This window comes from Oratosquilla oratoria, chromosome 8 (assembly GCF_046742065.1).
Source record: "Oratosquilla oratoria isolate Oo_2021 chromosome 8, ASM4674206v1, whole genome shotgun sequence".
NCBI classification, from domain to species: Eukaryota; Metazoa; Arthropoda; class Malacostraca; order Stomatopoda; family Squillidae; genus Oratosquilla; species Oratosquilla oratoria.
Window position 1 is genome coordinate 57,183,252 of NC_134784.1, and position 22,500 is coordinate 57,205,751.

At 41.4% G+C, this 22,500-nt stretch overlaps 1 protein-coding gene across 1 annotated transcript in view; it reads left to right on the forward strand.

Annotated features, from left to right (window-relative positions):
* LOC143027749 (zinc transporter ZIP1-like) overlaps window positions 1–14,804 on the forward strand; it is a 148,105-nt gene extending 133,301 nt beyond the window's left edge. The window contains exons 4-6 of the mRNA XM_076189257.1: window positions 2,051–2,214; window positions 5,908–6,067; window positions 8,910–14,804. Of these exons, the coding sequence (XP_076045372.1) occupies window positions 2,051–2,214; window positions 5,908–6,067; window positions 8,910–9,118 (533 nt within the window). The 3' untranslated portion in view covers window positions 9,119–14,804. The remainder of the gene's footprint in view (window positions 1–2,050; window positions 2,215–5,907; window positions 6,068–8,909) is intronic.
* Window positions 14,805–22,500: the final 7,696 nt, after the last annotated feature.

Genomic DNA, 22,500 nt, shown 5'->3' on the forward strand with positions numbered 1-22,500 from the left:
CGATTTTCTGACATCGAGATTATTCAAGTGATTCATTATTTCATTCCTTGTTACTTCTATCGCTTTCATAGGGGGGACTTTCTCCTCCCATTCTATATCTCTAGGTTGTATGTTCTCCCTCGTAAACACCGATTTAAAATGCTTGTTCATAATTTCTGCCATTTCTATTTCCTCTGTGTATTCAACTCCTTGTCATGGTTTCTCTAATTCTTATTTGTTTTTCAGTTTGTTGTTTACAAATCTGTAAAATAGTTTTGGTTGATCTATATATTTTTCTATGGCATCTTTTTCGTATTTCCTCTTTTCTATTCTGCACACTTGTACATATTCATTTCTATAACCAGTATGTATTTTCCAGTTTGTTCTTTCACCTTTTGCTATGGACTCTTTATTCTCTTTATTATTATTCTTTAATTCCTCATTCCCATCTTTTACTTCTTTTAACTGTCTTTTTAATTCTTCTGTTTCTGCAGTTAGGTTTGATTTTCCCTCTTTAGTTAACACTCTTTGGGTAACTAGTGTTAATTGGGTAAACCTAACCTCCCATGTTTTTTTTTTTTTTTTTTTTTTTTTTTTTTTTAGTTTAGTTTAGTTTCTTCCCTAGATTTACTAGTCGGGGGAGGTTATCACTTCCTCTCTCATTAAATCCATAACAGCAGTCATCTTCTCTTTCCATTGAGTTGCTATTATCTATATTTATGCTTTTGACACTTCTGCTTCCTTGTTCTTCCTCGTCTGGGTGTTCTGCACCTCTTTTGTTTACACCCCTTCTAACATCCGGGACCTGTTCGTCCCCTTCCTCATTCCCTTCCATTTTACTCAGTAATCCCTTTCTTTCTCCGTTTTCTTCACCTTCCCACTACACCACGAGCTTTCAACTTCACTATTAATACAACAAAGGTACGCCCTAGTTGTTGGGATCGATGAAACTTGAAGTTTTCCTGGAGTTCCAAACTGCGTTGTCACTTCGACCGACGTGTGTGTGTGTGTGTGTGTGTGTGTGTGTGTGTGTGTGTGTGTGTGTGTGTGTGTGTGTGTGTGTGTGTGTGTGTGTGTGTGTGTGTGTGTGTGTGTGTGTGTGTGTGTGTGTGTGTGTGTGTGTGTGTGTGTGTGTTGTATTTTACGGAAAGGGGAGCTATGCTCGTGGTGTCCCGTCTCTATATTTCGTTTAATCTAGAATGCATTTAAATTCGTGTATCGTATTTGCACACATCACAGTCTCATCTAACTTGTTCCAAACGTCTTTTATCCTGTGGAGAAAGCTGTTCTTTTTCAGATCTCTTCTATAATTGTCTTTTTTTTCCGTGTCCTATTGTTTCTCTATCATCCCATTTTATTAGATCCTCTCTATAAATAATTTCTATACGTTTCATCGTTCTATAAAAAGTTATCAAGTCTCCTCACTCTCTTCTTTGGTCTAATGTCTGTAGCTCAAGTTTTGCCACCCTCTCCTCATATTATAGTTCTAAGAGCGTTGGTGGCAATTTCGTAATTACTCTTTGTATTTTTTCAAGTTTTGTTATACATTTTTTCGTATTTGGTGACCTGTGTGTGTGTGTGTGTGTGTGTGTGTGTGTGTGTGTGTGTGTGTGTGTGTGTGTGTGTGTGTGTGTGTGTGTGTGTGTGTGTGTGTGTGTGTGTGTGTGTGTGTGTGTGTGTGTGTGTGTGTGTGTGTGTGTGTGTGTGTGTGTGTGTGTGTGTGTGTGTGTGTGTGTGTGTTTACCCAGTTGTATTTACCCAGTTGTACTTACGGGAAGGGGAGCTATGCTCGCGGTGTCCCATCTTTGTATTTCGCAACATCTAGTTTGTGTGTGTGTGTATGTGTATGTATGAGAGAGAGAGAGAGAGAGAGAGAGAGAGAGAGAGAGAGAGAGAGAGAGAGAGAGAGAGAGAGAGAGAGAGAGAGAGAGAGAGGGAGAGAGAGAGAGATCTAGAAAGAGCATGCATGAGTAGTACAGAGGAGTATGCGCACTTGTGTCTGTCAGATTATGCTATTCATCCTATTCGCATGAACTTGCTTTGAATTATATGACTTCGCTCTTCCCCAAAGGTCACGGAGTCCCATCGTCGGTGATCTTCCTGGTGGCGCTCGGGATCCACTCTGTCTTCGAGGGCATGGCAGTCGGTCTGCAAACGGAGCGGGAAAAGGTCTTGGAGTTCTCGGTGGCTGTTCTGGTCCACGAGGTGGTTATGGCCTTCTCTTTCGGCATGGAGGTGCGTTGAACATTGTTTAAACACAAGCAAATTGGTGTTCTGGGTACAATTCAAAATAATCTTTTTGGAGATTGCTCTGATATGTTAATTCCTTTGATATGGTGGCTACTTGCCCTTTTTTTCATCTCTGGCATGAAAGCCACCCTGGTGAATTTCATTTAGTTGCCAATAATTCACTTGCGTTTCTACTCCTGAATACAATATAGCTCTGAGATCAAAGATCAAAATGCACTGTGGAGCAAGGTGGATTAATTACTGCAGAATGGACTTAGGAGTGTTAGGTTATGTGTATGGTATGAAAGGGTTAAATTGTAGTTTGAAAAAGAGGTTTGTCTTTTGAGAGAAAGTGTGGGGAGAAGACAAGGGCATTGGTGATGGTTCTCACAAAATAAGAAGTCGATAAAGGAATAGGAGGCCGCGAAAAGTTGAGTAGGCAGGGCATTCAAGTGTAATGTAGGAAACCATGGGAGAGACGAGAATGCCCTGTTCTTAAGTGCATCAGTGCAGTTTCAAAGTCCTGGTTATGCTGGTAAAAAGGGGTCCATGGGCTAAAATGAGGTTTGATCCCTTTGACTAGTTTGTTGGTTGCTCCTTTCAGTGTTTCTTTGCAACTTTAACATAGCGGGCCGAATAATAATGAGGTAGAAGTCTAATGTAGACAGAGGGATGATCACATCAAGCAGTGTCAATGCTTCATCATGAGTTGCCTTGTTGGTTTGCTCGTTGCAGGGAATCCCAATAAAGACGATGCACAACAAAAGGACACTTATCTTAGCAGGAAGAAATTCGCATGAACCATGAATGGAGTTTGTGAATTCGAGGATGGCGGGATAGTGGGGCGAAAAGAATAAAATATTGAAAGCATTGCATGGATGAGTATAAATGAAAAAGAAACTACTGTCGGGTGATGTTGAATAGGATTTTTTTTATAGCACTATGAGGCTAAACCAGGGAGGATGGGAAATTTAGATATGGGGTAAGAACCTGAGCCTGAAAAGAAATAAACTGTATTTATAAGCACAAATTAAAAATTGTGTTTATGGATATTGGGACGGCTAAGAGACAAGGGCATGACTAGTAGCGAAGGATGCTGGGTTGCGGTGTACTTCTACCTGAACCATATGATTTTAGGTGGCGAGAGACATGGTGGTTAAGGAAGATAATGAGGGGGTGGGGGAATATTTAAGTTGCATGAGATGGATTTACTTTAGTGGTGCTTCTGCGATGGAAGTGAAAAATACGTGGTGTTCACTATGTACTATGAAATATGCCCCAATACTTCATGTGAGGATTTGGTGCTTTTCTTTTTTAGCGCCGAGGGGAAGGCTTCAGAGAAGAAATATGATAATCAATGTAACATTCCACTCCTTCACCCATGTCATATATATAATAATTCATATCTGATTAGTTTGTCTGACCTTTGGTATACATTAAACTTAATCTTATCTTAACTTCTGATTTTGGCATTCTGAGTTCTGCGTCTTCCGAATTTGTTTTTCATCAATGGCTTATCCTCCTAGTGAGTAATAGGCTTAAACTGTCATCAGATGTCCTGTGTAAAGGTGAGATGAGAGCTGGGAGCGGGTGAAGGATAGTATCAATGTAGGAGATGGAACTTTTATCTTATGTTCTATAATATCTATTTAGTTTTTATCATTTAATCTTATTTGTTTGTTTATTGATTTTATTTTATTTATAAATTTATCAATCTTATTTGTTTATTCATCTATTCATTTATTTATTCAATTATTTATTTATTCATTTACAGTATTTATTTATTAATTTATTTTCATTTATCTATTTATCCATTTGTTTACTTTTTAGGGGCCGCTAAGCTTGGGTTACCTTTTGTTCTATAAGTTTTTGAGGAATTTTGATTCTGTATACTGCCTTTAGCCTCATACTAGTCAAACCCTCGCGGGCAGCATGAGCTACCTGATGTACGATGATTCGATGATGCATACTCGCATTATGAAATATGAAGTTACAGCTGTATTATCAGTTCTCTTTCACTCTGAATATTAATGACTACAGAAATATGATCAAGCCAACTCACAGAATATGGGGGTCATTCAGCTACAACTACAAAACAAACATAATCAAGACGCCAACGCCGGCATCCTAATATGCTCACTCGGCCTCATGACGCCTACACAGGCGTCATTGTGTGGAAGGGATTAATCAAACTCATACATGGGGCTCTTTGTGAATTCGGGTATTGACAAGAATGGCAAAGGAACTTTGTCGTGCTAAGTTTTTGACTCGAGATCCACAGCTAGGAACACATTTGACTGGGTATATATTTAGCGCGGAGTTTCTACATGACAGGGCTATTGGCAAATATTTTAAGGGATTGAATTTTATCGCACTAGGTTTTTGACTCAAGTTCCATAAGTTGGGACCCATTTGACAGGGTCTATATTCAGCCTCGTTTCTATATGAAGAGACAAAATCCTTTTTCGTTTTAAAGGCACAATGAGAAAAAATTGATACTTCACTAATGGTTTTAAGTACTAAGAATCTTGGGTAATCTAGATTGGAATCTACATCGTCTCGTTTGGGGGTCGAGATAAGGACCGGAAGAATTGGGCAAGTTTGGGAAAGCGACATTTTCCAATTGTGTGGTTGAAACGGCTAATAGCTGCAGTTCTGTTATCATTCTGTTGCGTCGGCGGCGGTTGCTATTATCACATGTACAGGGAGGAGAAGACAACCACCGATGCGTCATCGGATTAAATAGGTTCAAGATGCGGGATACGGATGGGTGTTTGAGCTCATCGCCTCACTGTAAAGGGGACAGCTCACCAGAGCTGAGTAGGTTGTCAGTAGAGTGAATCTTATGGCTCATGGAGATCTAATTATTCCTTGCTCTCTTGTTTCCAATGGAGGCGGTTACCTCGTCGGAAAAAGCTGTGGGATGGGCTATGTTTACAGCACCTTTTATAGCCTTTCCCCCATATGGGATAAGGATGATGGATCGTGAAAAATGCTGTTCAGTCGTGTGGATTCCTACTGAACCGTGCTGCTAGTGACCTTTCATTCCATCCCACCTTGGTGTGGCTTGTGATAAGAAGCTTCCAGGAACCACCATTCCCTGCACCTATCATCACAAGCCCTCGACACAGGGCCGAAAGTAATGTTTAGAAATAAGAGTCAAACTGAAGTATTGAAGTCCGGTCTCTGAACAGGGTCACATTTACGTGAGGTTACATGGGAGCTGGGCTTCGGTCATCATCTAAATAGAATGATCTAGTGTTGTGCACATCAGGATCTTTACAATAAGAAACCATAAAGCGACGTACTTTATGGCTTTTAGCCCGGAAATAGACGATTTCATGCATCCGGGAAGACAGATTCCAACCCAAAATCCGTTGAGACCCACTCCAAGCTGATATTCGCCCGCTTTTCCTCGGCTGTCTAAACTTCACTTTCCCAGATGTACAAGTAGAACAAAGTCCACATAGCACGACAACATGGTGAAGGGCTTAAACACACACATAGTATCATGTCCAAGGCAATGAAGATAACTGTCATATCTGGTTGAAGGGTTCTCATAATTTCATAAGAAATATAAGCCACTCGTTTTTACTGAGCTGTGATTGCAGAAAAATATTCTACATACCTAACCATGCATACCAGTAAACCATGTGTTCAATTGTACCAGCATAGTATCCTCTGCGTCTTCCTCGGCAGGTGAGCAAGAGCAAGAGTCTCGACCGGTGGCATAAGTTTCTTTATGTCCTTCTCTTTACAATGACACTTCCTATGGGCATCGGTGCCGGTCTTGGACTACAGAACGCTCCTTCCGAACACCGTGAGATTGTGTCCGCCGTGTTCGAAGCGCTAGCTACGGGTAAGTTTTTGTCAAGGTAAAGTTATGTGTGTGTGTGTGTGTGTGTGTGTGTGTGTGTGTTTGTGTGTGTGTGTGTGTGTGTGTGTGTGTGTGTGTGTGTGTGTGTGTGTGTGTGTGTGTGTGCGTGTGTGCGTGCGTGCGTGTGTGTGTGTGCGTGTGTGTGTGTGTGTGTGTGTGTGTGTGTGTGTGTGTGTGTGTGTGTGTGTGTGTGATTCACCATGGTCTTGGATCACGTATTGGACTCGTGATCGACAGCTATTTCACTCCCGGAAGATAGCTCAGAGCTCATATATGACCGATCAATGGGTAATGCTATGACCTTACATGCACACGCACACACACACACACAACTTCCCGGCCACGAGAGTTGGAGTAACGACTCGAAGCGCAGTGATACTGAAATTATTTCAGCCCTGGGCGGGATTCGAACTCGGACCACTGTAGCAGTAGTTGCGAACGCTACCACTACGCCGTCGAGACAAAGTCCTTCTTTCATTTTCAGGGCACAATGAGAAAAAATGGGTACTCCACTAATTGTTTTAAGAGCTCAGAATTTTGGATAATCTAGATTGGAATCTACATCGTCTCGTTTTAGGGTCGAGATAAGGACCGGAAGAATTGGGCAAGTTTGGGAAAGCGACATTTTCCAATTGTGTGGTTGGAACGGCTAATAGCCGCAGTTCTGTTATCGCTCTGTTGCGTCGGCGGCGGTTGCTATTATCACATGTACAGGGAGGAGAAGACAACTTCACTGTGAAGGGGACAGCTCACCAGGGCGGAGTAGGTTGTCAGTAGAGTGAATCTCATGGCTCATAGAGAGCTACTTATTCCTTACTCTCTTGCTTCCAATGGAGGCGGTTACCTCGTCGGAAAAAGCTGTGGGATGGGCTATATTTACAGCATATTTTATATCCTTTTCCCCATATAAGGTATGGAGGATGGATCGTGAAAAAGGCTGTTCACTCGCATGGATTCCTACTAAACCGTACTGCTAGAGTGACCTTTCATTCCATCCCACCTAAATGTGGCTCGTGACTAGAAGCTTCCAAAAACAGCTTTCACTTCACAGGTGTTCAACTATGGAACTACCTATGTCCATTAAGCAGTCAAATAGCAAGGTTACTTTTAAGAAAAATGTCAAGGACTATATGTCTCAGCTGTGGACCGAGAACAGCCTTGATTTTATGTACTACTAGCCTAGTGAGGGGTACCAGACTACATGAGTAATACCATCCAAATCTGCATTCATTCATAACTGTTCTGACCTCCCCTTTTGTCCTTCAGAGGTTTAGCATAGTATAACAATGTTTGATGTTCAAAACTAGTTTCCACCTTTGTTTTGCTTGTCATAGTATGGTATATGTCTCAGGTATGGTCCGAGAAAAGTTATGATCTGATCATAATACAAGCCTGGTGAATCAGGGCACCAGGCCCAAGGTAAGTGGATCTTTCCCTCGATCTCCTTGTTGTTTTACTCATACGAATACTGGTCCCCTGTACCCTACTTCTGGTGCTTCAAGTTATAATGTACTACTTCCTAGTGCTCATACTAATGTGTAATTGCCCACTCCGTCCTGAGGTACAGGTAAATTTTGGAATTAATTAATAGGTGACCCTAGCTGCATGTAACATTCACTATAACAACATGTTGATATTGTTGATGGCCTGCTACCTTCTATCCCGTGGTACTTGATATTTACTCTTAACCTGGGATGGACCCCCCCTCCCTTTATTGTCCTACACTTGCTGCTACAGCTGTAGAATAATGTAGTATATCATTAATGGTACTACACTGATCTGGTACTCACTCATACTGTTTTGGTACCTTTTAGCAATATTTTGTTGTTCCTGATGCATAATGCAATGTTCCTTATTGTGATGGTGCTCAAGTTTTGGTCTCAATATCCTACGTGTTACGAACATTTTAGTAGTATTAGTAAATCTATGATAATGTTTATGTGTAATATGTGTACTGATTGGTATTACTCATGACTGTCTCTGGCCCCCTTAATCCCTACTTATGTTGTCTGTGTAACTTATCGTGGAAAATCAGTCTAATGAGGACCACAATGGAAATAAGCTTACATGCTTTTTTTGTGTTATCCTTGGCAATTTTAATTGTTATTTCGAACTATGTGTTCTTTTCACTATCTGCACTTCATGTATATTGATGCAATGCCAAATGAACCTGCCTACTTATCATCACAAGCCCTCGACACATGGCCGAAAGTAATGTTTAGAAATGAGAATCAAATTTACGCGAGTATTGAAGTCCGGTCTCTAAACAGGGTCACATTTACGTGAGGTTACATGGGAGCTGGGCTTCGGTCTTCATCTAAATAGAATGATCTTGTGTTGTGTGTGTGTGTGTGTGTGTGTGTGTGTGTGTGTGTGTGTGTGTGTGTGTGTGTGTGTGTGTGTGTGTGTGTGTGTGTGTGTGTGTGTGTGTGTGTGTGTGTGTGTGTGTGTGTGTGTGTGTGTGCGCGCGCGCGCGCGTGAGATTAATCATCACATATTAAGGTTTGCAACACGGTGACGGACGTTATAAATATATTCTTGACTGTTTTTATCTGCTGAGGAGCTAACTCGAGGTTCAAGGTGTTGATGGAGACATTATTTGGTCTTGAAGATGGTCGCCCTCCTCGGAGGAGATACATGCGACTGACTTGAGCCAAGGCGAACTAGCCTCGGGACAACCTGTTCCGAGAAGGTCAAGTGTTTTATCCCAAAGGGATTAGAATTGCCAGAGATAGTCTGGACGCTAACTTCCTAATATTTTATATATACATTGAATTTTCGAAGTTCATGGTCATTTCCATTGTTAATCGCCCTAATTTCACAGGAATCTTTATCCACGTCATTTTCATCGAAGTTCTCGCCAAGGAATTCCCAGAACATCACCACCATGATGACGACTACACTTCCAAGTCATCCAAGCAGCCAATTGAGCCGTCCGAGGTCTGCCTGATGCTCGAAAAGATTGCCAGCATTTGTTTGGGCCTTCTAACACTCATATTACTCAACGTCTTCATGCACTCCCATCATCATTGACCCCTGCCACACCAGGTGACACACTTCGATCTGTTCCGGCTACCACCGCCGCCAACAACCTGATTTGCTTATCATCTGTGCCACCCTCTTAGTAGGGATAAGAATGTAGAGTAACATGACTAACCCCCATTTTTTTCCTTCCCCTCTGACTGCTGTCAGATTTTAGTAATGTCCGTGACACCCCCTTAATACTGAAGGAGAGAGTCTGCAGTGCCTTAGGGTTTGTCTTTATGTTTGCATTAAGTTTAGCTTGATTTGTATACAACCACAATGTATCGGACCAGTACATATGTGTACGTACCTTGAAAATAATTCAAACTTTTTTGGTGCTAAGTGAAATCCCCCGGCGGCAGCTAGATTAAAGATATGTTATAAAATGCAGCGAAATGCTTAATGGAATTTGGGGGTCCTCTGCTGAACGAACGTGCCTTCTGGCGGCAACTTGTGTAAAGGTGCATGTAAACGCAGCGAAAGGGTTGAGTACATGCACCTATATTGATATATTTGTGTGTGTGTGTGTGTGTGTGTGTGTGTGTGTGTGTGTGTGTGTGTGTGTGTGTGTGTGTGTGTGTGTGTGTGTGTGTGTGTGTGTGTGTGTGTGTGTGTGTGTGTGTGTGTGTGTGTGTGTGTGTGTGAAAATTTACCTAGTCATATTTGCCGAGATCTAGTATCCAGGTAAGATCTATGCTCGTATAGCCCTGTCTCTGCGTTCCCATTGGTCAATTCTGACCTTAAATCATCCTATGTCTTCATCCAAACTATTCCATGGATCAATAATCCTATGTGGAAAACTGAGTTTTTAATTCCCCTCAAACATCAAGTCGTGATTTCATCTCGTGACCTTTGATTTTACTTTGTTTCCACTATAAATTGTCTTCTTTGTCGAAATATATTTACACCTTTCATGACTAAACATTATTAGATATTTAAGTTTTCTTCTCTCTAACTTTGGTAGCCCTAGAATATTCAGTCTCTCTTTGTATGTTTTGTTAGAATATCTAGAACCATTTTCTCAGGGATCAATGACGGGTACCACATGCATGTGCCACGTGGTACTGCAAGATGGTCAGTGAATCTGCTGCCCATTTATAAAACCCGTCAATCCCTTCATTTCCATCAAGAGGTGCCCTGGAAGGTTGAAACTCCATTTCTGGACTAGGCCCAGGATTTTTATTAACTGCAGCAGACTATAGTCTAGGACCAATCAAGTATTTGATCATATTTTTCATCATGGTTTTATGCATGCATTGGAACTCTTCCTCTAATGTTCTTCATTGGATTATAAGTTTCCCCAGTGATCCTTTTGATGTTTGATTCTGGCGACAAAATTACCATAACCAGTACTCCCAAGTCCCTCTTATCCTTTGTTTTTGTAATTATGTAATTATTGATTGTTTGATAATTTGATTAATTATAAGAATTTATTATGATTACAGTATAAAGCCGTTCTAGGGAGTAGGGATTTCCTTACCTGCTATGAATCCTGTTTAAAGGTCTTGCAGCCGTCTCCATCCTATCTTCTACCTAAGCGAAAGAAGGCAAGATCTCAAAACGGGATTCGAAAAGAGAAAGAAAAACAAACTACTACCTCATCACTTTTGTACCCCTGGGTAACATCAAGAGTGAGGAAGCGACTGAAACTGAGTGCATATTCAGTCACCGTCTCTCCCACTAACAATAATTTCATTTTTCCTACTAATAGCCTTAAGTCCTCTGTCAGTGATGCGAGACAGTAGGGGCAGATGATGATGTCTGGAAGCCACAACCCACATAACAAGTGGTGTAGGCCCAATGATCTCCCTGTGTGATGATGGAGAGTAGCACAGCTCGGCAGCAGCCTCTATAACTGACCAGCTCTATTCAGGATCCGCTCTGCTCACCCCACAAGAGGAGAAGGCTAGAAAATATGACCCAAACATAGCCTCCCCAAGCCTAACCAGGTTGGGTAGCCACCCCCAGCAAAATCACCCATACGAATGAAGGAGTTATTATGATAATAAAGATGATGATAATAGTAATAATAATGCATACATGCATGCATGCATACATACATACATACATACATACATACATGCATGCATACATACATACATACATACATACATACATACATACATACATACATACATGCATATTCATACTTGTATATACCAATTGCTATTTCACCCTTACAAGGGAGGTAGACTAAAAACAAAGACATCAATTCCACTCCCACCCATCCCATCACTACATACTCCACTCTTATTCACCCCCATCCCTCCCTCTTTTCTTTGCTCCTGGATGATGGGTCGTCCCTGCATCTCACCCACTGCCCTTGGTTAGAAGCAGTGTAGCAAGACACAGCACATCCGTAGCAAGGCCGCTTCATTTAATAGGTGAACCCCCTCTCCGTCATGCAGAAAAAAAGACGGGGAGAAATCCCTTTGAGCTGCATCTTTGCTCCTGGATGATGGGTCGTCCCTGCATCTCACCCACTGCCCTTGGTTAGAAGCAGTGTAGCAAGACACAGCACATCCGTAGCAAGGCCGCTTCATTTAATAGGTGACCCCCACTCTCCGTCATGCAGAAAAAAAGACGGGGAGAGATCCCTTTGAGCTGCATCAAAATATCATTTACACATATTTCCAAACCCCACCCCCACCTCCTCCCTTCCATGCATCACAGCATTATCCATAAACAACTATTTTCAACTCATCCCTATCTTCTGCCTTCTCCCTTCCTTCCTGAACAGACATGCCCCTCTTTCCCAATGTCCCTCTTACCATCCATCCATCTCGCCCTTGGTCGCCCCCTCATGTTCACTCCACCTACCTCTGCCTTCCACATTTCTTTTACTAATCTTTCTTCACTCATTCTTTCCGTATGTCCAAACCACCCCAATACTCTTTCGTCAACCCTATCTCCCAACTCCCTTTGCACCCCCGCTCTCCTCCTCACCTCCTCATTTCTCACTCTATCCAGCCTAGTAACCCCTATCATACTTCTCAGGCATCTCATCTCAGACACACACAAACTCTTCCTCTTTTCCTCTCTTATGTTCCATGTTTCTGCCCCCATACAGTGCTGTCGGCACAATCACTCCTTCATACAATCTCCTCTCAGCATCCTTCCCCAAATGTCTATTTCTCATTACACGTTTTAATCCCCTAAAGGATTCTACCTCCATTCGTTCCCTTCCTGCCACATTCGCACCCAAGTATCTAAAGCTATCACCTTCCTCCAGTCTCTCTCCCTTAATACTCACTTCCAATTTACTGCCAAAGTACCCCGTGTATATCTTATCACCTTACTTTTGCCCACAATTGTCTTCAACTTCCCTCTTTCACACACCCTCCCAAACTCTGTCACTAACTTCCTTAATCCCTCCTCTGATTCTGCCACAAGCGCCTTGTTATCAGCAAACAACAACTGACTTATCTCCCACTTTTCTCCATTTTCTTTAATCATCACCAAACCCCGGCCCATTATCCTTGCGTTTACCTCTCGCGCCACCCCATACATATATGGATTGAACAGTTAAGGCGACATAACACATCCCTGACGAAGTCCCACCTTTACCTCTAACACAGGCTCTACTTCTCTTGTAAGAACTCTTGACTGCTCTTAACAGATTTCCTCCTATCCCATATATCTGTAACAATTCCCACAGTTCCTTCATCTCTACCCTGCCATAATCCTTTTCCAAACCCATAAAGGCCCAAAAACATCCTTACCTTTTCTTAAAGCTTTCTCACATATCTGTCCTACCACAAAAATCTGATCCACGCAACCCAACTACACTCAACGAACTGGTCCCTCTGAAACTACTACACTCACATTTGTTCCCTTTTTCCCTTGTAAAGGGATACTATACATGCACTCCTCCAGTCCTCCGACACTATCCTCTTTTAAACAAACATTAAACAACATCACCAGCCAGTCCACCATCATTGTACCTCCCTTTCTTTAGACAATCTGCATGACACCCATCCAACCCCTTACCTATTCTCATCATTTTAAAACTGCTTTCACCTCATCTTTCCTTATTTCTCCCCCACTTTCCTCACTCATCACTCTCGTTATCTTAGCGCTTCACGCTGCAGCTACCTTTCCCTTCCTATTCACCCTCACATTTAGCAACTCCCTAAAATACTCTGCCCATCTTCCTCTTACTGCCGTCTCTTCCATTATCATCTCTCCATCTGCACCTTTTACTTTTTGTTCTCTACTTCATTCGCATCCTCTTCCTCTCTTAATTTCTTTCCAAAACATCTTTTTATTGCTTTCAAAATTTTCTGTCTTGCTCTAACCTCATTTCACATATGCTCTCCTCTTTGCTTCCTTTATCTTATGCTTTACTTCTCTTCTCTTTTTTATGTACCTCGTCATATATTGTAACAAATCTGTGAATGCTTGTTTTTTTCCTTTTACAACCTTCTTTGCTTTATCATCCCACCCCTCATTACCCTTCCTTCTATTTTCTTCTATCCTCCTTATTCCGCACACCATCTTTGCATACATTGTGACTCACTCCTTGAAACATCCCCATTCCTCCTCCGCTCCTAGTTCTACCCTATCCTTCACTCCTTCCCACTCTTCTCTCACTTCGTCTTGTACTTCTCCTTTTCTTTCTCATTTAAGCATTTTAATCTAAGCACCTCCATACCTTCTGTCCTTTTCCTCTTTCTCCATCTATCCTCCACTCTCAACTTACCTTCCACCAAAAAATTATCTGATATTCCCCCACTCTCTCCCCTTGGAAAATGTACATCCTTAACTCTTCCTACTATTTTCCTGGTTACCACTATATAGTTCATCAACGCCCTATCTACCACCCTTCCATCCACCACCCTCTCCCATGTATACTTATGCTTGACTTTCTTCCTAAACACTATATTTGCCATCATCAGCTCTCTTTCTAGACACATTTCCACCATCAACTCTTCACTACGATTTTTTCCTGGCAGTCCACACTTCCCAACCACTCCGTCTATTGGTTTGTTTCCTACCCTAGCAGTAAGGTCTCTCAATAACACTACTTTGACATTTCTCCCTAAACCCTCTATGCACCCATTTATATATATCCAAAAAGCTTCCCTTTCTTCTACGCTCTTCTCACTATCAGGTCCATATGCACTTACAAAAACGCACATCTCCCTTCCCAGTTTCACCTTCATCTACATTAACCATGAAGAAACCTCCTTCCACTCCACCACACGTTTACCTATCTGTTCTCTTACTAGTATAGCCACCCCTTCTTTCCCCCGTCTTCCTTTACTTCTGAGACCCTCCCAAATACGCTCACAAACTCATACTCGCCCCTCCCTTTCAACTTAGTTTCACTCAGTGCCAACATATCCATCATTCTTCTCACAAACATACTGCCTATTTCTTCCCTTTTAGTCTCATCTCTACCATATCCACGCACTTTAAAAAACCCAAGCCTTAGCGTTCTGGTTAGAAAACTCCTCCCATACCTTCTTATGCCTTTTTTTTTTTTTTTTTTTTTTAATGTCCTCTATGGGGCTACAGGGAGAAGGATGCCTAGTCCTATCCCCGTCCCATTTTTGTCGCCTTTTACGACTCAAGTGGGAACACTTTGTGGTAGTATTCTTTTTCCCCACCAATAATAATGATAATAATAATAATAATAATAATAATAATAATAATGATAATAATAATGATAATAATAATAATAATAATAATAATAATAATAATAATAATAATAATAATAATAATAATAATAATAATAATGATAATGATAATAATGATAATAATGATGATAATGATAATAATGATGATAATAATGATAATGATAATAATAATAATAATAATAATGATAATGATAATAACAATAATAATAATAATAATAATAATAATAATAATAATAATAATAATAATAATAATAATAATAATAATAATAATAACAACTATAATAATAATAATAATAATAATAACAATAATTACAATAATAATAATAATAACAATAATAACAATAACAACATCAATAATAATAATAATGATAATAATAATGATAATAATAATAATAGTAATAATAATAATAATAATAATAATAATAATAATAATAATAATAATAATAATAATAATAATAATAATAATAATAATAATAATAATAATAATAATAATAATGATAATAATAATAATAATAGTAATAATAATAATAATAATAATAACAATAATGATAATAATAATGTAAAGATAATAATAATGATGACAATGATTGTGATAATAATAATAGAACAATGATGAAGCAAGACCCCTCCCAAATCTAAGTCCCTCTGTTGCACTCCCGCTCTTCCCCGCAACACTTCGCCGTCTTGAAACAGCACTATTACGCCTAAGAATAGGACATTCCATCCTCACACATGACCACCTCGTGACAGGAAATGACTATCCTATTTGCCAATGTAATGCTCCCCTCAAAATATCATACATACTACAAGACTGACCAATCTATACTCCACACCTCACAACAACTACCTGTTCAGTCACTCCCTCAAATAACAGTGACTCCACACCAAATCATGAGCGACAAAACACCAATACCTTTATCATCTCTCCACAATTTCCTACAGAAAACAGGCCTATTAACTAAACTATAAATACTATCTACTGACGAACCCAACATATGAAAGATAAGATTACGCACGATAGCAACGCGAGATTGTCTACAGCCCATCACAATAACAATTAATTATTCATTTTAGAGCAGTGATGACCCATTTTCACTTACATCCATATCCAATATATTCACAATGAAGCTAATTTTCCACTCCCGGCTCCGCTCATATACTTAACTGGAATCCTCTACATTCCTCACTCTATTCATGATCTTTGCGTCATTAGAAAATAAGTTAATATAACTGGTCGAATTATTCTCTATGTCATTGACATATATTAAGAGAATTACTGGAGCTAATACTAACTCCTGTGGGGCTCCAGAAGTAGTTTACCACCTTCTAGAAAGTTTTTTACCTATACGCTCAAATTATGACACAGTTCACTGAAGCATCCCTCTCTTATAGCACGTCCATTGCTTGAGCAAAATGGAAACATAACCTTCCCTTCCTAAAGCCAAATTGACCGTCACCATGATTTTTTCCTTTTCTAAATACTTTGAGCATCTGCATTTCATAATCATTGCACACATTGTAGCCGATCAATGACACTGGACTATTACCTAGACCAGTGGTTCCCAAACTATTTCATATGACACCCCCTTTTTACTTCCAGCAGACCCGCATGCCCCACCCCCCACCTTTTTTGTATTTATATGGGATAGGAGGAAAGATGTTAAGAGCAGTCAAGAGTTTTGGTGGGGGAAAAGAATACTACCACCAAGTATTTCCACTTGGATCGTAAGAGATGAGAAGAAAGGGACGGGGAGTGGGACTAGGCATTCTTCTCCTTGTAGCCCCACAGGGTACATTCCTAAACGAAAAACCAAAGGCATAAGAGTGTCTGGGAGTTTTCGGACCAGCACCCTAAGGTTTGGGTCTTTTAATGTGCGTGGGTATGGTACAGATCAGAGTAAAAGGGAAGAGATAGGTAGTATGTTTTTGAGAAGAAAGATGGATGCCTTGGCTTTGAGTGAAACTAAGTTGAAAGGGAAGGGTGAGTGCAAGTTTGGGAGTGTAAGTGGGAGGTTATCAGGAGTGAAGAGAGGGCGAGGGAGGGAAGGGGTGGCTATTCTAGTAAGTGAGGAGATAGGTAAAGGGGTAGTGGAGTGGAAGGAGGTTTCCTCAAGGATAATGTGGATGAAGGTGAAACTGGGAAAGGAGATGTTGGTCTTTGTAAATGCATAAGGGCCTGGCAGTGAGAAGAGTGTAGAAGAAAGGGAGGCCTTTTGGATAGATTTAAATGAGTGCATAGAGGACTTGGGGAGAAATGTCAATGTAATAGTACTGGGAGACCTTAATGCTACGGTAGGAAATGGTCCAATCGATGGAGTGGTTGGGAAGTGTGGAGTTCCAGGAAAGAATCGTAGTGGAGAGTTGATGGTGGAAATGTGTCTAGAAAGAGAGTTGATGATAGCAAATACAGTGTTTCGGAAGAAAGTCAAGCATAAGTACACATGGGAGAGGGTGGTGGATGGAATGGTGGTAGATAGAGCGTTGATGGATTATGTAGTGGTAAATAGGACTATGATAGGAAGAGTCAAGGATGTACATGTGCTAAGGGGAGAGGGTGGGGGAATATCAGATCATTTTTTGGTGGAAGGTAAGTTGAGAGTGGAGGATAGATGGAGAAAGAGGAAAGGGACAAAAGGTAGGGAGGTGCTTAGAGTGAACTCATTAAATGAAAAGGAAAAGGAGAAGGAGTACAAGAAGAAGCTGAAGGAGGAGTGGGAGAGAGTGAAGGATAGAGTAGAACTAGGAATGGAGGAGGAATGGGGATGATTCAAGGAGTGATTCGCAAGGAATGCAAAGATGGTGTGTGGAACAAGAAGGATGGGAGGAAATAGAAGAAAGGGTAGTGAGTGGTGGGATGAGGAAATAAAGAAGGTTGTAGATGAGAAGAAGCGAGCTTTCACAGATTGGTTACAAAATAGGACGAGGGAGTCATATGAGAGGTACAAAGAAAAGAAAAGAGAAGTAAAGTAAAAGGTAAAGGAGGCAAAGAGGAGAGCAGATGTGAAGTGGGGTAAGAGTATGACAGAAAATTTTGAAAGTAATAAAAAAATGTTTTGGAAAGAAATTAAGAGAGGAAGAGGAGGCGAATCAAGTAGAGAAGAAAAGGTAAAAGATGCAGATGGAGAGATGATAATGGAAGAGAAGGCAGTAAGGGGAAGATGGGCAGAATGTTTTAGGGAGTTGCTAAATGTGAAGGAGGATAGGGAGGGAAAGATAGTTGCAGTGGGAAATGATAGGAAAATGAGAATGATGAGTGAGGAAAATAGAGGAGAAATAAGGAAGGATGAAGTGAAGGCAGTTATTAAGTTGATGAAAGCAGGCAAGGCACCTGGTCTGAATGGATGCCATGCAGAATGTTTAAAAAAAAAAAAAGGAGGTACAGTGATGGTGGACTGGCTGGTGCGGTTATTTAATGTTTGCTGGAGAGAGGGTAGAGTGCCGGAGGACTGGAGGAGTGCCTGTATAGTTCCACTTTACAAGGGAAAAGGGGACAAGTGTGAGTGTAGTAGTTTCAGAGGGATTAGCTTGTTTAGTGATTGAGAGGATTAGGAGAGGAACAGAGGGAGTAATTGGTGAGGAACAGTGTGGATTTAGGACAGGTAGAGGTTGTGTAGATCAGATCTTTGTGGTAAGACAGATATGTGAGAAAGCTATAGGAAAGGGGAAGGATGTTTTTTGGTCTTTTATGGATCTGGAAAAGGCTTACGATAGGGTAGACAGAAAGGCATTGTGGGAGGTTATGCAGATATATGGGATAGGAGGAAAGCTTTTGGGAGCTGTCAAGAGTTTTTATGAGAGTAGTAGAGCTTGTGTCAGGATAAGAAATGGAGAGAGTGAGTGGTTCGAGGTAAAGGTGGGACTTCGTCAAGGATGCGTTATGTCGCCCTGGCTGTTCAACTTATACATGGATGGGGTAGTGCGAGAGGTAAATGCAAGGGTAGTGGGTCAGGGATTGGAGATAGTTAAAGAAAATGGAGAAAAGTGAAATGTGAGCCAGTTGTTGTTTGCTGATGACACTGCGCTTGTGGCAGGATCGGAGGAGGGACTGAGGAAGTTGGTGAGAGTATGTGATAGAAGAAAGCTAAAGATAAATGTGAGTAAAAGTAAGGTGATGAGATGTACAAGGGGTGAAAGTGGCAGTAGACTGGAAGTGAGTAGTAAGGGAGAGCGACTGGAGGAAGTGGATAGTTTTAGATACTTGGGTGCAAATGTGGCAGGAAAAGGTGGAGTGAAGGTGGAGGTAGAATGTAGATTGAGAGAAGCGAGTAAATGCCTTGGTGGATTGAAGAGTGTAATGAAAAATAGACATCTGGGAATGGATGATAAGAGGAGACTGTATGAAGGAGTGATTGTGCCAACAGCACTGTATGGGGGCAGAAACATGGAACATAAGAGAGGAAGAGATAAGGAGTTTGAATGTGTTTGAGATGAGGTGTCTGAGAAGTATGATGGGGGTTACTAGGCTAGATAGAATGAGAAATGAGGAGGTGAGGAGAAGTACGGGGGTGGAAAGGGAGTTGGGAGATAGGGTTGATGAAAGAGTATTAGGATGGTTTGGACACATGGAAAGAATGAGTGAAGAAAGACTAGTAAAAGAGGTATAGAAAGCAGATGCGGAGGGAGTGAACATGAGGGGACGTCCTAGGATGAGATGGATGGATGGGGTGAAGGGGGCTTTGGGGAAGAGGGGAATGTCTGTTGAGGAAGGACGGGAGAGGACAGAAGATAGGGGTGAATGGAGAATGGTTGTATATGGATGATGTTATGATGCATGAGCTGGAATGGGCGGAGGGTGGGGGTTGAGGTAGTATGTGTGAGCAAAATTGACGCAGCCTGAAGGGATTTCTCCCCGTCTTCTCCTTTTATGCATGGGGGGACGGAGAGGGGGGTCGCCGATTTAATGAAGCGGCCTTGCTGTGGATGTGCTGTGTCTTGCGACACTGCTTCTGACCCAGGGCAGTGGACAAGGTGCAGGGATGACCCGTCATCCAGGAGGTGCTAAGATAAGAGGGAGGGTGGAGGGGTGTGGAGTGTATTCAGGGCTGAATGGGTGGGAGTTTTTTTATGCCTTTTCCTTTTTGGCTACCTCCCTAGTAAGGGGGAAAAAGCCTTGGTATATGTATGTATGTAGTAGAGCTTGTGTTAGAATTAGAAATGGAGAGAATGAATGGTTTGAGGTAAAGGTGGGACTTCGTCAGGGATGTGTTATGTCGCCCTGGCTGTTCAATCTATACATGGATGGGGGTGGTGCGAGAAGTGAATGCAAGGGTAGTGGGTCAGGGGTTGGAGATGGTTGAAGAAAATGGAGAAAAGTAGGAAATAAGCCTGCGCTTGTAGCAGGATCAGAGGAAGGATTGAGGAAGTTAGTGACAGAGTTTGAGAAGGTGTGTGAAAGAAGGAAGCTGAAGATAAATGTGGGCAAAAGTAAGGTGATGAGATGTACAAGGGGAGAGAGTGGCAGCAGGCTGGAAGTGAGTATTAAGGGAGAGAGACTGGAGGAAGTGGATATTTTTAGATACTTGGGTGCAAATGTGGCAGGAAAGAGAGGAGTGGAGGTGGAGGTAGAATGTAGATTGAGAGAAGCGACTAAATGCCTTGGTGGATTAAAATGTGTAATGAGGAATAGACATCTGGAAATAGATGCTAAGAGAAGGTTATATGAAGGAGTGATTGTGCTGACAGCACTGTACGGGGAAGAAACATGGAACATAAGAGAGGAAGAGAGAAGTAGTTTGAATGTGTTTGAGATGAAATGTCTGAGAAGTATGATAGGGGTTACTAGGCTAGATAGAATGAGAAATGAGGAGGTGGGGAATGAAGAGGGGTGCAAAAGGAGTTGGGAGATAGGGTTGACGAAAGAGTATTGGGATGGTTTGAACACATGGAGAGAATGAGTGAAGAAAGATTAGTAAAAGAGGTGTGGAAGGCAGAGGTGGAAGGAGTGAATATGAGGGGGCGTCCTAGGATGAGATGGATGGATGGGGCAATACGAAAAAGAGGAATGTCTGTTGAGGAAGGACGGGAGAGGACAGAAGATAGGGGTGAATGGAGAAGAGTTGTGTATGGATGATGCTGTGATGCATGAGGGGGTGGGGGAAGGGGGGTGAGGGAGTATGTATGAGAAATAAATTGACGCAGCCTGAAGGGATTTCTCCCCGTCTTCTCCTTTTCTGCATGGGGGGATGGAGAGGGGGGTCACCGAATTAATGGGCCTTGCTGTGGATGTGCTGTGTCTTGCGACACTGCCTCTGACCCAGGGCAGTGGACAGGATGCAGGGATGACCCGTCATCCAGGAGGTGCCAAAAAGAGAGGGAGGGAAGAGGGTGGAGAGGAGTGGAGTATATAGGGGATGGAATGGGTGGGAGCGGTTTCTATGCCTTTTTTCTTTTTGGCTACCTCCCGTGTAAGGGGGGAAAAAAGCCTTTGGTATATGTATGTATGTATATATTTGTCTATTTATACATTTTCTATTCATATTCTAATAGAAAACGGGTTGGGGTGACTGATAGAGTTATACTTTGCACGTATGTGACACCAGATACTTGTTATTGCAATTATTTCATTATTCTTATTTAACAATTATTTTTTAGCCGATGACTTCACGCTCCCTTTGTATCCTCCTCACGCCTCTCTGGAAGGAGCGGCCCCTAGTTTTTGGGACCCATTGATCTAGATTCTAGAGGAACAGCTTTGCCACCACTTCTATAAATTAGCACAATGTTAGCCAGTTTACAATCACTCGACAATTTCCCTTTTCATAGTGTGTACATAAAAAGTAATAGTTGCTCCGACAATCCGTATCCAATTTAGAATCCCACCAGGCCCTTGGCTTTAATCACACCCTGTGCCTCCAGTAATTTTCGCACCTTTTGTACTTCAATTTACCATTAATGAATTGTTAGAACAGTCTAGGTTCGTTTCTACATTTGTCGATTATACTTTCCTCAAAAGACCCTCCTTTCTCTTTTCTTATGTTTGTATACTTATTCCTTGATATCTTATACTCTTTACTTCAAACCAATGGTTCATATCTTTCCTTATCTGCAGAAACTTTTTTTTAACTTCCTTTCAATCTCGGTACATCTATTTCCACTCCCAAGCTGTAAATGTGAATAAAAGGTCCCAGTTATGCTGTATCTCTTTATATGTCTTCTGACTCGTAGAATTCTTTCCAATCTGTTTCTCCCCGTTTTTCAGTTACATAAAGTTCGCCCTTCCGAGTTTATATACTTTGTGTGTATACGAATTATCCCAAGTTTCTGCATTTTCTAAAGACAAATGAAACTCCAAAATGACATGGTCACTCTTTTTCATAAGGTATGGGTAAATCAAGGAATGCCTTACAGCGGGCTCTACAGTCAGCAATGAATTCAATCTGGCACGTGTGTCCTGCATCTCATCCTTGTTGTTCATGTAACTCATTGTGATATGGCATTGTTCTCTGCTATGTTTAGCAGAGCAATATCCCATGACGATATATTTCCGCCCAGTTCCTATTTTTAGCCTCTCTGTGGTTTCAGTCACCCGTTAGGACCACTTTATCATTTCTGTCGAGTGTTTCCTCCAACTGTGATCCCATGTCGGTCAACATCCAATGTTTCTTCCTCAATCCAGCCTTTCCTTTGGGGGTGTGGTAGGGTGGGAATGGGAAGCATATTCCGTTGCAATATCTTTCGCCTTTCCTTTCCATAAGTATTTTCATATTTATCAGTTCAGCCTCTCCTCCTCCCACTACCACCTCAACCACC